This window comes from Plectropomus leopardus, chromosome 7, assembly GCF_026936395.1.
Source record: "Plectropomus leopardus strain MGB_pleo_1.0 chromosome 7, ASM2693639v1, whole genome shotgun sequence".
Taxonomy (NCBI): Eukaryota; Metazoa; Chordata; class Actinopteri; order Perciformes; family Serranidae; genus Plectropomus; species Plectropomus leopardus.
In genome coordinates, this window is record NC_142182.1 from 33,686,536 (window position 1) to 33,701,917 (window position 15,382).

Genomic DNA, 15,382 nt, shown 5'->3' on the forward strand with positions numbered 1-15,382 from the left:
ATTTCATGGAACAGCGGATTTATGTTTCTGTAGGACTTTCTTCAAATAATCATTGAGTGGTAGTGGAAAATAGCTGAATACATTTACTCAAGCGCTGTACCTAATTACAGTTTTGAGGTACCTGTACTGGGGCTGATAACGATATTGGGGAGCAACAAATTCCGGTATTAATACATCGACTGATGTTATATATAGCCACTGTAAATGCAACTAGGCCTATGCAATGCAATTATCCCCAAGATATGGTTATCAAATACTTGTGCCAAAGATATGCAATGGAGGCACGATATTTTACATTTTAAAAATGAACTTTGTTGTTAAAAATGACATCAGTGCACTGAAATAGTAATTTAATTGGGAGTTTAATAGTTCTAAATTACTCAAAGCATCTTTTTCTGCGTCATGTTCTGTTAAAAATAAACTTTTGATAAAGCGCATATCAAACAACACATACAGTATATATATGTGATCGGCTAAAACCAGCCAATAAAACTGGCTGACCAATAGGCCATATCGGTTCGGCTCTCATTATAATTAAATAAATATCTTAATGATTATAAATACATATATTTTATTCTGAAATGGGCCAAGAAGTACCGTCAATATGGGTTCTTTAAGTATATTTTGATGCTAATACTTTTGCAGTTTTACTAGAGTAAAGATTTGAAAGCAGGGCCTTTACTTATGCAAAAGTATTTCTGCACTGTAATTTTACTTAAGAAAAAGATCTGAATATTCCCTTAACCTCTGCCATTAAGAACCCCATAGTTACCCATAATTGAATGTTTATTTAGCCAGTGATTGTTGATGGAAAGAAAGAAAGAAAGAAAGAAAGAAAGAAAGAAAGAAAGAAAGAAAGAAAGAAAGAAAGAAAAGAAAAAGTCCGCATGTAGTCCTGGCTCATTCGTTATCCAAGCAAACTACATGGACCATAATGCAAAGCGGGCCATGACATCACGCATCTCGGCACCGGTCTGCTGCCAGTCTGCCACAGACAGCTGAGGATTTCCAGACGGGGGATCCCGGCTCGGTACGGCCTTTATATTACCATAGGTTGGAATTTGCAGTTTAAATGGCGAAAACGTACGATTATCTCTTCAAACTGTTGCTCATCGGAGACAGCGGAGTCGGCAAGACATGTCTGCTGTTCAGATTCAGCGAGGACTCCTTCAACACCACCTTCATATCCACAATAGGTGAGAACCCCGCAGCCGCCCCTACACACAAATCTGGCGTAATGCATGTTCATATAACAGAACACAATGTTTTACAGCCTTTCACAGGTAGTGTTTAATATATTGCCCTATTTTTATATTATATAGACCCAGTGTGTTTAAAGGGGCAGTAACTGCATATGAGCAAGACAATGGGACAGATAGACACATCATAATGATCTCCTGTCCTTGATCCCTTATAGGTTGTATATAGAATAAGATCAAAGTCATGATGTTTGACTGTCGGAAATCTTATTTAAATTTGAGTTTTTGCTTTTCATTATTGTTCTAATATTGTTATATCCTCCATAAAGCTCTACAGAATACTGATGCAGCTAGTTTTGCTGTGACATTGAATGATGTCATTCTACAACTTGACAAAAAATGAACAGTCCATGAAAAAGTTACTTTAGTTGATAAAAGGTAGCTGCTTATTGCAGAAATGTCTCTTTCGCAGCACATCTTAGGCATGAACTAAATGTTTTAGAATCATGTCTAACTAGTTCTGTTTTTTCATCCAAACGCAGGAATTGATTTCAAAATCAGAACAATAGAACTGGATGGAAAGAGAGTCAAACTTCAAATTTGGTAAGTGTTTTTTGACTACCAGGCTTTTCCCCCCTTCTTTCAAAAAAAATTAATAAATAAACCATAGTGTGACATAAATTTGGGCTGTGATTTAATGGTTTCAGGGACACTGCAGGGCAGGAGAGGTTTCGCACCATCACTACAGCTTACTACAGAGGGGCAATGGTGAGTCCACTCTTCATCCCACCCTTCCTCCCTGTGGGTCTTATCAGACATATCACAGGATGTGAGATGTTGTTTGTGAGAAAGGATTGTTTTTCTTCACAGGGCATTATGTTGGTCTATGACATCTGCAATGAGAAGTCCTTTGAAAACATCAAAAACTGGATTCGAAATATTGAAGAGGTAAGCTCTGAATTGAAACTTATATTTTTAGAATACTATTTTTGAAAAGAATGAATTATATTTAGTAGAAATAGTTTTCTATATTGTTGGAGAATAACATATGCACAACTATGAGATTAATAATAAGATTTAAACTTCACCCCAGCATGCCTCATCTGATGTTGAGAAGATGATCCTAGGGAACAAATGTGACATGACTGACAGGAGACAGGTGTCAAAAGACAGAGGTGAAAAAGTGAGTCTCTGCAGTCTCTCGCTACCAACAATCAGCTTCAGACTAATAGAAATGCACTTTTGGGTGACACTTTTGGGTGACACTGACATATTTTGACCTCACATAGCTGGCCATTGATTATGGAGTGAAGTTCTTGGAAACAAGTGCAAAGTCGAGCCTAAATGTAGAGGAGGTAAGCTTTTTTTTTTTTGTAACTCTTAAAGTTAAGACCAATTAATATGTTCATGTGACAAACTTTTTTTTCCCGTCATATTAGGCTTTTTATACCATGGGAAGGGATATACTACATAACCTGAGCTCAAAGACGGTAAGTAATTAAAAGATTCTGATAATAGATGTGAGGGATGTCATTTCCTCTGGGGAGCTGGGGGCACTTTTCAAAATGTGATTTAGGGAGACGGTAGGCAGCAAATGTCATTTTAGTGGATAAGAGCAGTATGGTAAAATTAGGTGACTCTTACACAGAATACAGGCCCATTCAAAGTTAAAATATATGACTTTTTTGCCATCCTTGGTGAGGGTATTTACAACCTGTTCATAGTCCATGCACCTTCAACACACTGTAAAAACACGTGCAATTTGACAATTACTGGACATTTCTAGAAGAATTACATTAAAAAATGGACTAAAAATAGTTTTATTTAATGTATTGAATAGTACATTCTCACCATCACAACATATAATCATGCATGTTTGGTTTAACCATGCTGCCATTCTGTCACACTACCTTTTCCAGTGCCGTCCAGAGGCTGTTTTCTCTCTGCCTGATTCAATGTGAACGCATTAGTCAATGAAATATTGTGAAATGGTCTTCTTACTGCCTGAACACCATTTTCAGATAAGAGGAGCAGATAAAAATGTTGACATGCTCATCTATAAGTCGATTTTAATTTTTCCCTCAGTCACCGCAATAAAGCTCCAAAAAGACTTGAAAAAGAAAAAACAAGAACATTATACTCATCGTTAAGTTTGATCTCTTAATTAACTGAAACCAATACTTCGTTGGCTGAAGTGTATTACAACACTCAAACCAAAAAAGTTAGAATGCATTTTAAAATGTAAATAAAAAAGAAGAATGCAATGATTTGCAAACCCTTTTTTAAATATATTTAAAAAAATGCAGTCCCTAAGGGTAAACAACACTAAGCATTTGGGAGGTGAGGACACTTAACTGTTAAAGTTTTGAAAGTGACATTTCTTCTAAAGCTTCACAAGGGGGCCCCTCAAAATCTTCATGATTTTAAAGACTGTCAGTGGGGAACAATTGGCCAAATTCCCTTCTGTGAGAGATTAGTTTCTTCATTCTTCGTGCTGACCTTGTAAAAACTGGCTACTCCAAGTATTAAATACATTTCAGTTAGCGTGTTCAGTTCTGTCTCTCGTGTCATCTGACTTTATTGCGCATAATTTTTATGGATTGTACTGCTACGACTTTTAAAAGAAATCAGTGTAGTTTTATTGAGAAAATGCCAAAATCTTCTCTAAATGTTATGTAAGTAGCTGCATTTTAAAATGATACAATGACAAAAAAACAGGTTGTATTTCCCTCACTGTGTGTATAAAACGATTAGCAGATTATGGCATTTTGTTTTTCTGAATGTTTCACAAAGCGTCCCAACTTTTTTTTGGAATCAGGGTCATAATAGTACTGTCATGAACAGTGTTTTGAGAAGCCTGCTAACCCGTTTCATTATAATGTTGATTTGCTATATTGATATGATCATAAATGCAGGAACTATACAGCTTTGCCGGATGCTCTGATTATTGTGAAGCCCTGCTTTATTTATAACACTTCTCCACTTTCATGTCTCTAGACTGACAATAGTGCTGGAGGAACAGGCAAACCAGTCAAGATCACAGAGAAAAAGTCGAAAAGGATAAAATTCTTCAAGTGTTCGCTCCTCTAGGCTGCTCAGCTCTAGTGCTCATGGCCCTTTGCGTGACTTTGCTGTTTTTGGACGATTGCTGCCTCCTGGGTGTCCTCGCAGTGGCGGCAGCAGTGGTGATAATGGGCCTTACTGCAGGTGACGCTCACGAGTGGTTGAGGTGCCATCCTGATCTGCTGCTGACTAGAACAGGATTGATGAGGAATGAGATCCCGTATAACCGCTCATGCAAAAGACTTGTGCATGATGGTCAGCATTGGTTTGTAGCCTGGCCTGCAGTGTCTGCTCACAGGAGTGATTCTGTCAGCATTTATAATACCTCTGTTGGATCCAATGAAAATAGACTTTATTAAATACAATAAAGTTACACATAGTTGTCTTATAAATGGGAAAAAAAAGAAAACATTCTTTCAAAACTGTAGCATTGTTTTATACCACTACCTATATTTACTATGCCGATGCTGTCATCAAGTTGCAGCATTGATTGTATTTGTCTGTGTATATTAATATGCCTATAGTCTCCTGTCGCACTGGCATTATTTCTATTTGTTCATGTGTGCCTCGAAGGAGTTGCAGTATTGTGATAGAAAAGACAAAACTATGTATAAATATAACCTCCTGTATTTTTATTCTCTTTGATGAAACCTTTATTTATACAGGTTTCTGTGTCAAAATGAAACTGTGAAAGGTCTGATTGTTTCTCGGGAGCTGTTCCTAAATACATATTGTTATGCGATTGTCAGTATTTGCATGAAAGCTATAAGGATACCTCTGAGTGGAACATTATTAAGCACATTTTACAGTATCTGAAAAGAAAACGTTTACAGGCAGTGTTTGAAAGTGTCAGTCGTATATAGGAAGTTCATGTTTTTTGGTGTTTACATAGTGTTGTAATGTCAAACAATTAATTGATGTGTATATACTTTATTCTCAGACATCCAACATGAAAACACAATGACTGGGGAAAGCTGTAATATGAATGATTGTAAGCTACTGTAAGTCAAACTGGTGAAAGACAGTAAAGAAAGTGGATATTGAAGAGAAAGAGAGTTGTGTTGATTTTCATTATCCACACATGACTGAAAATGTTAAAGAGTTTGGTAATGTTTTTCTATTACTGTCATTCTATTGTTATTGTTATTGTGAAAACATAAAGTCAGGTATTATTTCAAATCACCGACAGATAGTTCTCTGTCTCAATTCCTCCTCCTAATACATATATTTTTCCATTCCATTTTTCCATTCTCATTCTTTTTTTTAATCTCCCCTCTTGTTGTGGCTCTTATTTCTTTTCATCTTCCTTCTTCTCGGCCTCCATCGTCTTCCCCACATCCTCACGTGCCGCCTTGCAGGCTTGAACGAGGTCTCTCTCGCTACTGGAGGCTCTCGGCTCCTTGCTAACCACCAGGCTCTTTGCTTTCCTCTCGCTGGTGTTAAAGCTCTGTGACCTGTGAGACAGCAAATACTTGTCCTCGGCAACAGTCAGATACATGGTAGTGTCCGAGAGGTTTCTCTTGGCCTTCGTCTTTGTTTGCTCTGCAGCGGGCTCTGCTCCTGGAAGGGGTCCTTTAGTGTCGAAAGGAGTTTGATCAGTCTGATTGTCGGCTTTTCGAGGCTCTGCGGCTTGAAACTGCTGGGTGAGAGCTCTGACCGTTGACACTTTAGGCATGTGACCGACACTGCTGGGATGCACCTGGTACTCAAGGTTTGCCGGCCATTGATTTGGCGCTTTAGTGATCTGATCCACTACTGATCTGTAATCCACAGTTTGCACATCATCGCCTGCCTCAAATGGGTTGTAGATGATGCTGCTCATAGCTCTTTTCTTTGTGATTGGGGAAGTCTGGCTTTGGGTTTCAGTAGGAATATATCTCAATGATTTTGTCCTCTTTGGCGAAGAGGAGTTCCCTTGCGGCAGTTCGGCCTTCTTTGTGGGTTCGTCTGATTCCTCTGGTTCATCAGGCGGGCTGACAATGATGGTGCTCATAGCCCTCCTCTTTGTCAAAGGAGATGTAGGTTGGTCTTCCACTGGGAAGTATTTCAAGGATTTAGTCCTTTTTGGTGGAGAAGAGGGCTTTAGTCTGTCCTTATCTGTTAGTCTATCTAGCAGTGCTGTGCTGCCTTGTCTTATGTTGGAAATGGTCTCTTGACTTGATGCTACAGAAGCAGGCTTTTGATCACATGGGGATATGAGAATGTCCACACATGAACTCGGTCGTGATCTTTCCAAACCGCCAACCTCTAAGGTCTGACCGCCTTCTTTTGGAGAGAGAGTACTAACGCTGGAGGCTTGCCGCAGACTCCTCTGTCTTTCTATGCCTGTTTTAGGTGTCTCATCTGCATTTTGCTTCGCTGCAAACTCCTCCATGTCCATGTGGAAGCGGTAAAGACTGTAACCATCCGCGCTGTTAATACTGCCCTGGCGAAGTAGGGAGGAGGGGTCACACACAGAGGAGTTTCGCGAATAGGTCCTGGTCAGCTCCAGTCTGTCCACCCCTGCAAGCTTTTCCAGGGCAACTGCCATTCGCCCGTGAATCTCCTCCAGCTGTGCTAGGCGGAGATCCACCGTCTGCAGGGAGGCCTTCATCGTGTTCTCCCTCTCGTTGACCTCCTCCAGACGCATGGACATATTCTCAACTCTGCCAAGAACGCCAAATAAAGAAAAGTTTACTAACTGAAATCAAAATACTTAGAAATGTCTAAGCTACTCTTGAAAAGGGTGTTCACCTTTCGGAGGTAACCTTGATGCGTTCATCACTGGAGGACTGCTGCTCGTCTTCTTTCTCACGGAAATATTCCTCCACGCACTGTTCTTCAAACTCATATAGACTTTTTAGCTCCTCTGGATTAAGCCTGAGTTCTGGTAGAAAGAAATTACATGATGTGTGTCAGTCAGGACCAATGCTGTTCTGTAAGTACCTCTTTGGGCTACGACATGATTTAAGTTTATTTGTGATCTAGGATGAAACTAAATTAAAATCACTTTAAAGGTTCAGTGTGTAGGCTTTAGAGGGAAATATTGGCAGAAATGGAATATAAAAAGTATTTTTTCTTTTTCTGAGATTTGGAGCCCTTTCCAAATTATTTACCGTCTGAACTCAAACAAACTCTGTTACGAGGTCGATACCCTTCAGAGTGGAAGCAAACTATACCTAGAGTCACATGAGATTTCCTTAACCTTTTACCTAATACTTCCTAGACCATCTTTTGCTATATAATGTTTAGTCAGAGAGTCAGAGAATTTTCAGAATATTGTCATTTAGAATATTTTATTTATTTGTTTATTTTTGTATTATTATTAATTAATTTGACTGTTTTCTTTTTTTCTTTTATGGTATAATTATTTTTACAGTCATATTTTACCTCTGTATTTCTTTATTTTTTGACATCAAATGTCCTTTTTTTTTCTGTTACATGTATGTGCGGGGTGGGGCTGGGATGGTGGGGTTTGACTGATTATACCTTTTAACTGCTGTGTGTATATACATGACTGTCTTGTTTTGTGACACTGCGAGCCTTGTGTTCAGAAAATAATACAGATATGTTTAAATAATCACCTGGAAATAAGAATCCTTGTTTTTTTGTTCCCTTACGAGCAGTTTTCTATCTACATGGGGAGCGGGACCTCGTCCATGGAGTCTGCCATATTGCATGTTTACTGTAAATCAGAACAGACAAGCCAGATACTAGCTCCAGATAGGGCCATCTGCATTGAATTTTTTTTGTGTTTCTGCACTGGCCTCCATAGTAAGCAGCCCCTCTGCGATGATCCAGAAAAACACATAATTTTTATGCAAAACTGCTTTTTTAGAGTTTTTGTCAGTCAGAGTCACCGGGTCTATTTCTTTTGGAGAGGAAAAGACCACTGCAGATAATTCGGATTCCAGTAAAAACCTCCTGAACAATAAACATTTAAGGAATCCTAACCAGGAATTCCACTAGTTGCAACCTGTAATCCTTACTACTGGATAGCATTAAATCCTACACACTGTTCCATTAAACTACATATATTTGTTTTGTATCATAAGAAGTGACTAACTGAGTCCACGGTCTTTCTCATCCAGCTCTCCCTCCTGTCTCTTTCTGGCACACCGCCTAAAAAGCCTGTTGAAGAGGATGTAGAGGTGGCTGAAAATGATAAGAGGTGGCGGCAGGATGGGACGGTCGTGGAACGTCATGATCAGCTGATATCTCTGGAACTTCCACACCTGGTTGGAAATGGACTTGACTTCAAAGAAAGTGTTGCTGTGGGACAGGAAACCAGTGAGTACACACTGTAACATTGGTGTTTGCTGTATAATAACATAGCAGTGAGACATTAGATCATGCACTTACTTGAACACTGCAATGAGCAAGTTGACCAGAAGAATGTTTGCCACGAGAAGGTAACAGGCCATAATGGCTGGTGTGAGCCAGGCACCAGGGATACACGGAGGCAGTTTCTTCCCATCCTCGTCATATAAATGCTCCCCACATGGAGCTGCAGGGAAAGAAAACTTCCAGCTATAGAGTGTATTCTGAGATCTTTAGCTAACTGATTTGAATTGCATTCTTGGCTTAAAGACTACTCACGGTTGATTTCCATCGCATAGACTTGAAGAAACATGGACAAAGTGTTAAAATCAATAAATATAGGATTTTTATAACATACTTCTGTCAAGGTCAAGCTAATATCCATGAAAGAGTAGACCAGGTTTAAAAATGCTTCTCCAACTTGTCACTAATCAAAAACTAAAGATAGTTGTACTTTATGGTTTTTTTTTGTGAATAAAAACAAGCAGATGTGTCAGCAACTTTCTCAAAAAAACAGCCGATTTAATATTTAAGAGAGGTTGGACCAAGTCATTGTTTTCTAAGTCTCAAGTAAGTCTCAGATTAAGTTCCAGGTCAAGACTTGCAAGTTCTTAGACAAGTCCCAAGTCTTAAACTTCAAGGTTCAAGCCCTGATGCACTCTTCACCAAATGTCATGCAATATCAGTGATAGAGTAACAATTTATTTCTTTTGCAATAATCATGAATGCTTTTTAAATTTGTAAAAAGTCTGTTTTAACAAGCGTGTTGGAATGCGTAGCATCTATATCTGTAATTTTTGACCCGCAGGACTTGCATAATGCAATTGGTTTTTGCTGGCATTGTTTTTGTACATGAACAAAATGATCTTTGGTATCATTTATTTCTAACTGGTCCTAAGTTATGTAATTGGTTGAATTGGTTCAAACAAAGTGATTCTGGGGAATTCTTTGGAAATGAATGACATCAATGTATTGATTTGTGGCACACTTTATATGAAATAACATCCTTTTAAATCTTTGTTCTTGTGAGGAAGGTATCAAGTATTTTCGAGTCTAAAGGCTCAGCTTGGAGAAGTCAGAGTTAAAGTCCAAGTCAAGTTGCAAGTCTGTTTTGATTTTGTCAAGTTGAGTCGAAAAAAATCAAATTTGTGACTGGAGTCTGAGTCATGTGACTTGAGTCCACAGCTCTGACATTTAATAACCCTGTTGATTTAGGCTTTTTGGATAGCTGCTTGTTGCCTTCACCCTGACAGAATAAAACAACACTGAAAAAAAAACTGAAAGAAAAAACTTGAAGGCAGATGATCATGATTGAGGAGATAAGATACTGAAACGTATCCTGCTCTTCCTCAATGCAAAGTTATTAAACACTTTTATCAATATGCCAGCAGAGGGAGACAAAGTATTGAGGGGTCACAGTATTGTTAAACATCACAGAATTAATAGAACACTGATCATCTGCCCAGAATCAGGAAACAGAATCTTACTATGAATTCTAGTCTTACGGTCTATCGAGTCCGCAAAAACCTCCCCATAGATCATCCAGTAGGGCATGTAGAAAATGTTTCTGGCCAGGCGCCATGTTGGCTCCTCATCAGGGTGAAGGATGGCTTGCCGAGCCACCCCAAAGCTCATGAGCACCACCAGCATGATCACCACAAAGTACATCATATCTATCATCTGAAAGACAAGAAGCAAAGTTTGAATTTCTGTGTTTTCCATCATGTCTGTCATGTCATTTTCACATGATTTGTAAAATTTTATTACCATCTTCCCTATCATCATCACATAGGGTCCCAGGTATTTGTTGACTCCGAAGATGTCCAATACGCGAATGTACCAGAAGATGATGTCTATGCAGTAGATGACCCTGCCGTAGCCCATATAAGGTTCATGCTGCAGCCGGAGCATCAGCCCGAGGAGGAAAGTGCAGATGGCAGCCAGGTCAGTGATGTTCCAGTACTCCTCCAGCCACACACTTATCTTCTGTTTCAGCTTCCCTGGCTCCGACATCAGAATCTAGAGAACGGTGTTTAAAGTTCATGCAGACACCATGAAATATAATAAATAAATTGATTAATCAATAAATAAATTAAAAAATAATATCTAAAGACTCAAATCAGATCAAATTTATCATATTTAATGCCTTGTACCTGTCTGACTTTTTCCGAGCCAAGTGTGAGGATGTATGCAATGACAGTCCACTCTTGTATAGATGGCCACCGCTCCATTTTTACCAGGATTATGTAGTTGTACAACATTAAATAGCCCAAATAGCAAATCTATTGGAAGAAGAGTTCGGTTATGTCACTACAATTAAAGTAAAAAAGAACTTTAAAAAATCTTTCTTGTTTACATGACAGAAACTTACTGTGTTGAACCAGAATTTGGTGAATGGCGCATCATAAAACTCAAAGAATCTTTTGCCGATAGGGATTTTGCGGACATTAGTGCTGCCCTCCTCTTCATCTCCCTTTCGGGAAGTTGCATCATTAGCGTCCTACAATATAACAACTTTGTTTCAGCATCATTTTCTTTACAAAGAAAGGCATACAAACACTATGTGTAAATGAATAATTAAGACAAACCTTGCTGGATTTTGTGTCATCATCCTTGTCTTTTCCCTGTTCTTGGCCCTCAGGTGCGTGGTACGAAGCGTCATCTCCAAGGCGGAAATCCAGCAGTAGGATCAGAGGAGGGAAAATGATTCCCAGAATAACCTAGGTGAGAAAATGATCACAGTTAATAATTTTACTCTTATACTATTACAGCAATGCTACTGGTGTTATAACAAGTGATGTTAGGAATGTCGTGGAATATTTTCTATGGATGCCAAAAAGAAAAAAAAATTTAAATGTCAACCTTGAGGCCGGGATTTTTGCCTATCCTTAAGCAGCCCATCCACATGTCAGTGAGCAACATCTGGCTGCAGGTGTGGGCGATGAAGTCACGTTGCTTAGCAGCCACAGCCAGCTTCAGACAGGTGGAGTTACTCCAGTTAACCAGCTCATATGTTAAAAGTTTCATGGCCACCTGTTCGTCGTGCTTATAGGACTGATCCAACAGCTCGTAGGCTAACTGGCCAAATTCTCTGTGAAAGAGAGGCAACAATAATATTAGCTCCTTGAAACCTGGATCCACATCAGTTTTCTTGTGCTGCCTTCAGATGCCTTTCACAAGTATTTAAACCTTTGAAACATGAGCAAATTGGCTTGATTTCTTTTAGTAACATGGAAAAAGGCAATCAGCAACTTGGCATGAAATGTCCAGTAAAAAACCCCACACACAAAAAAAGTAAAAAAAACAAGAAAATTACCTGAAAGTTTGTTTTAAAAAAATGAAAAAGAAAGTAAAAAACAAACAATGCAAACAAGACTTGGAATAAGTGCTTAAAAATTATAATAATTTTGTCACAAAATTTTAAATTCTAATGATTATAAATGTATTTCTTTCTTTTTTTTTTCCTTAGACATTTTACCTAGATTAAAAAAAAATCTACAAATTTCCTTGCCCTTTTTCCCCACGATTTTTTTTTTTAAAGATTATTTTTTGGGGCATTTTCCCTTAATTGGTAGGATAGTCAGAGAGTGACAGGAAAGGTGGGAGAGAGAAAGGGGAAAGCGGCACAGCAAAGGGCCACAGGCTGGACTCGAACCCAGGCCACTGCAGAGGCCTCAGCCATGTGGGGCGCACACTCTAGCAGTTGAGCTAGAAGTCGCCCCTCTCCCCATGATTTTGAAAGAAATTGATTCAAAACTGATTTCAAAACTTACTTAACAGATATAAAATGCAGCTAAGCCGTTAAGAGTAGAGGACAGGAAACCAATGTAAAGCAATAAGCACCTGTTATATCTTAAAAGAACACCATGTGATACTACAAGTAAACCCCTATGAGCGAGATATACTGACTTGGAGTTGTTCTCCAGGTCTTGCGAGATGTCATCCACCAGTTCACTCTCAGAGCACTCATGGGCCATAGCTTTATACAGTTTACAGGCCACCAGAGCTTTCGCCATAGCTTCTTCTCCACGCTGCCAGAGGAACAGCGCCATCTTCTGGCGTTTCATCAGCACCGCCCACAGCATCAGCTCGTGAAAGGGGTACTTGAATCGACAGACCTCGGGGTCATCCACGTCAATTTCCACCTCTTCCTCTTTCTTCTTTTTTGGCTTTTTCTTGCCTTTTGTCCTCGGTTCATCGTCCTAACAAAACAAAAACACGATGAAAGATTATTCTGCTGTGTGGCTTGTATTGTTTCAGCTACTTGACATTTTTTTTTGGAAAAGATACCACACCTCCATTCCCAGAAGCTTCAGAGCCTTTGGCTGCAGGAAAAGAACCAAACACGATGATTAATACCAAAATGTTACTTAACATGATGAACAAGCTATTATGAATTATTGTCTTCCATCCATGCGTACCCTTTTTAGTCCGTACAAATTATTGTAGAGGTTTCGGAAAGCCTTCCTGGTGTAATTGCTCCTGTAAGCTCCACCCATGAAGCACTCCAACACCAGACCAATATCAATCAAAGTGATCTGATAATCTGGAGGGAGGTTACCCTGCAAAATTACCAGAGTAACATATGATAATAATAGTAATAACCTTATTTGTATAGCACCTTTAAAAAACAGTTTACAAAGTGCTTTGACAAACAAAGAAAAGAAGAAATGGAATACACAGACAGCCGCACAACAACGGAAAGCCAAACAGTCCTATTGAACAAAAGTGAGACGAATCTAGGGTAGAGTTAGGATAAAATTAAAACCAGAAGAAAAATAATGCAAGATATAGGACATAAAATGTCAATGTAAGATAATAAAAAGAAATAGACCAAAAACAACAACATCAGAAACAATAAAAGCAATAAATTCACAAATAAAATTGAATAAAATGGATAAAACATAAATTAAAAAGCGAAAATATATAAAAATAAATAAAACAATATCACATAAAAGTAAGTATATAAAAATGGGATTGAAGCCGAGGGGACCTGAGGGCAAAGGTATGGTCACCTTTAGTTTGGAATGTCCAGAGGGGCCCCACCTGAGGGTCTGAGGCTGCGAACTGGCTCATAAGGGGTCACATTTCTGTTATGGAGCTTGGGGCCATAGAAGGGCTTTTAAAGTGATCAGTAAAATCTTAAAATCAATTCTAAAATGAACAGGGAGCCAATGAAGGGAAGCAAGGATTGGGGTGATGGGATGGCATCTGTTAAAACCACTAAGAAGTAAGAACTATACATACTATATGTATATGTGTGTGTGTGTGTGTGTGTGTGTGTGTGTGTGTGTGTGTGTGTGTGTGTGTGTGTGTGTTCACCACACACACACACAGACCTATATAAAAATATATATGTACGTGAACCATTATTCAGCAAAAAGTTTTATTGTACCTTTTTAACGTCCCTGACCACAGCGTTCAGTGTATTAGTAGGGCCCAGTTTCTGAAAGACAAGAATGAGAGGAGGGGCGGTTTGTAATTAGTTTCAGCCGTTTTCATATTTGTCAGATGTGAATTTTGAGGGATTCAGACTTGGTCTCATTCTCATTTGCTGCAGTGTGTCTGGTCCCACCGTGTTGTACAACTCCTCCAGTCTGGGAATGGTGAGGAAGTGGTGAATATTGACCCCATTCTCCAGGAGCAGTTTGACAAAGTCCACTCTGTCCAGCACCAGAGCATCCATCATAGCCTGCTCCAGAGAGTTCACCTGAGAGAAGGTAAGGAATGATGACTTATTATTTGCACATCGCAGCCTGCCCCGTATTTAAACCTGAAGGGAGAGTTACGGTCAAAAACTCCACTCTTACCCAACGAATCAACTCCAATTTCCTCGGGTCTGTTTCCTCTGGGGGTTCAGGCTTTGCCTTTCCCTTTCCCTTCCCCTTCTTTCCACGGGTTTTGTTGCGAGGAGCACTGGCGGGGCTCTTTTGCTTCTCCTGGGCTGGGGCTACAGTGGTTGTAGTGTTGGCGATGGCACCAGCAGGCTTACCAAGCAGGAAATAAGCATAAATATACCAGACTCTTTTCTGCATTTTCTACATTAAAGTGGACACAGACAACTTTTCATCTCATACCCCACTAGCATTTCCAAGTGGTATTTTAGCATCACTGCCGTAAAGATAACTGGATCACTTTCCTCTGAGCGTAGTAATTACAGTTTCTACTGCTTCTTTGATACAATGAGATATACTTTTATTATCCCTGTGGGGAAATTTGCTTTGGACTCTGTCCCACTACAGCGCAACATAAAAAAAACGCATACACATTCATCACTGACACACATACATCAAATAAACCTATACATAATTAATGCATGTCCTAAAAAATAAATATTGCACTTGTGAAGTAATTGCACATTTGCCAGGTTGGTTGTTCCACTGTCTCCCATTTCCAGGGGACAGTAACTGCGCAGAACCTACATTGGTACTCTGGTAACTGGGGATAGCTACTGATAGCTATCAGGGGAAACAGAAGCACTTTTTTTCTGTTTTGGTTGCACAATGGTTAAAGCACTTGCTTTGTGCCTTGAATTGAGCCTTCAGTTTCCTGGGAGAAGAATGCAGTGGTAAACTTAGCTAAAGTGGTAACTTATCTAAATGCCGATGGTGTTATTATCTTATAGCCATTATAGTGTGCAATCAACATTCACCTCATAGTTATAAGTTAAAGAAATAAACTATATATTTCCACTTTAAATCACTACATATTGTATCTTCGTATTGTATTTTTCTGTTATTTAAGGATGCCTTTTAACATCAGGCAAGGGACTATAGAGGAAAACTAACTTGGGTGCATTTACATTTGTTTAAATGTGGATT

At 39.1% G+C, this 15,382-nt stretch overlaps 2 protein-coding genes and 1 long non-coding RNA gene across 6 annotated transcripts in view; 2 read left to right on the top strand and 1 right to left on the bottom strand.

The window, feature by feature from the left end:
• LOC121949744 (ras-related protein Rab-8B) lies at nt 1–5,313 on the top strand. The gene is made up of 8 exons (XM_042495485.2): nt 1–1,196; nt 1,742–1,802; nt 1,907–1,967; nt 2,070–2,147; nt 2,293–2,382; nt 2,489–2,554; nt 2,639–2,689; nt 4,197–5,313. The coding sequence occupies exons 1-8, from the start codon at nt 1,073–1,075 to the stop codon at nt 4,287–4,289; spliced, it is 624 nt and encodes a 207-aa protein (XP_042351419.1). The 5' UTR covers nt 1–1,072; the 3' UTR covers nt 4,290–5,313.
• The window catches only part of trpm1b (transient receptor potential cation channel, subfamily M, member 1b), a 27,523-nt gene continuing 17,338 nt past the window's right edge, over nt 5,198–15,382 (bottom strand). For 2 of the 4 annotated variants that reach the window (XM_088080569.1, XM_088080568.1), the window contains 16 exons: nt 14,372–14,548; nt 14,137–14,271; nt 13,957–14,007; nt 12,983–13,123; nt 12,857–12,886; nt 12,471–12,763; nt 11,424–11,652; nt 11,150–11,281; nt 10,933–11,061; nt 10,715–10,843; nt 10,049–10,580; nt 8,841–8,861; nt 8,604–8,748; nt 8,308–8,513; nt 6,996–7,128; nt 5,198–6,907 (listed from right to left, as the gene is read on the bottom strand). In XM_088080569.1, coding sequence (XP_087936695.1) covers nt 5,551–6,907; nt 6,996–7,128; nt 8,308–8,513; nt 8,604–8,748; nt 8,841–8,861; nt 10,049–10,580; nt 10,715–10,843; nt 10,933–11,061; nt 11,150–11,281; nt 11,424–11,652; nt 12,471–12,763; nt 12,857–12,886; nt 12,983–13,123; nt 13,957–14,007; nt 14,137–14,271; nt 14,372–14,548 — 3,840 coding nt within the window. In that variant the 3' untranslated portion in view covers nt 5,198–5,550. The remainder of the gene's footprint in view (nt 6,908–6,995; nt 7,129–8,307; nt 8,514–8,603; nt 8,749–8,840; nt 8,862–10,048; nt 10,581–10,714; nt 10,844–10,932; nt 11,062–11,149; nt 11,282–11,423; nt 11,653–12,470; nt 12,764–12,856; nt 12,887–12,982; nt 13,124–13,956; nt 14,008–14,136; nt 14,272–14,371; nt 14,549–15,382) is intronic. The other 2 variants (XM_042495479.2, XM_088080570.1) reach the window with 2 other exon arrangements.
• Nucleotides 11,193–15,382, top strand: part of LOC148189242 (uncharacterized) — a 37,559-nt gene continuing 33,369 nt past the window's right edge. The window contains exons 1-2 of the long non-coding RNA XR_015777093.1: nt 11,193–11,285; nt 14,122–14,281. This is a non-coding gene — a long non-coding RNA (uncharacterized LOC148189242). The remainder of the gene's footprint in view (nt 11,286–14,121; nt 14,282–15,382) is intronic.

What these genes read in the sequence shown, in the direction of transcription:
- LOC121949744 (XM_042495485.2), top strand. Translation starts at nt 1,073, where the DNA reads ATGGCGAAAACGTACGATTATCTCTTCAAACTGTTGCTCATCGGAGAC. An exon ending in AGAGTCAAACTTCAAATTTG is followed by an intron (nt 1,803 to 1,906) that starts GTAAGTGTTTTT and finishes TAATGGTTTCAG; the next exon opens with GGACACTGCAGGGCAGGAGA. An exon ending in CGAGCCTAAATGTAGAGGAG is followed by an intron (nt 2,555 to 2,638) that starts GTAAGCTTTTTT and finishes CCGTCATATTAG; the next exon opens with GCTTTTTATACCATGGGAAG.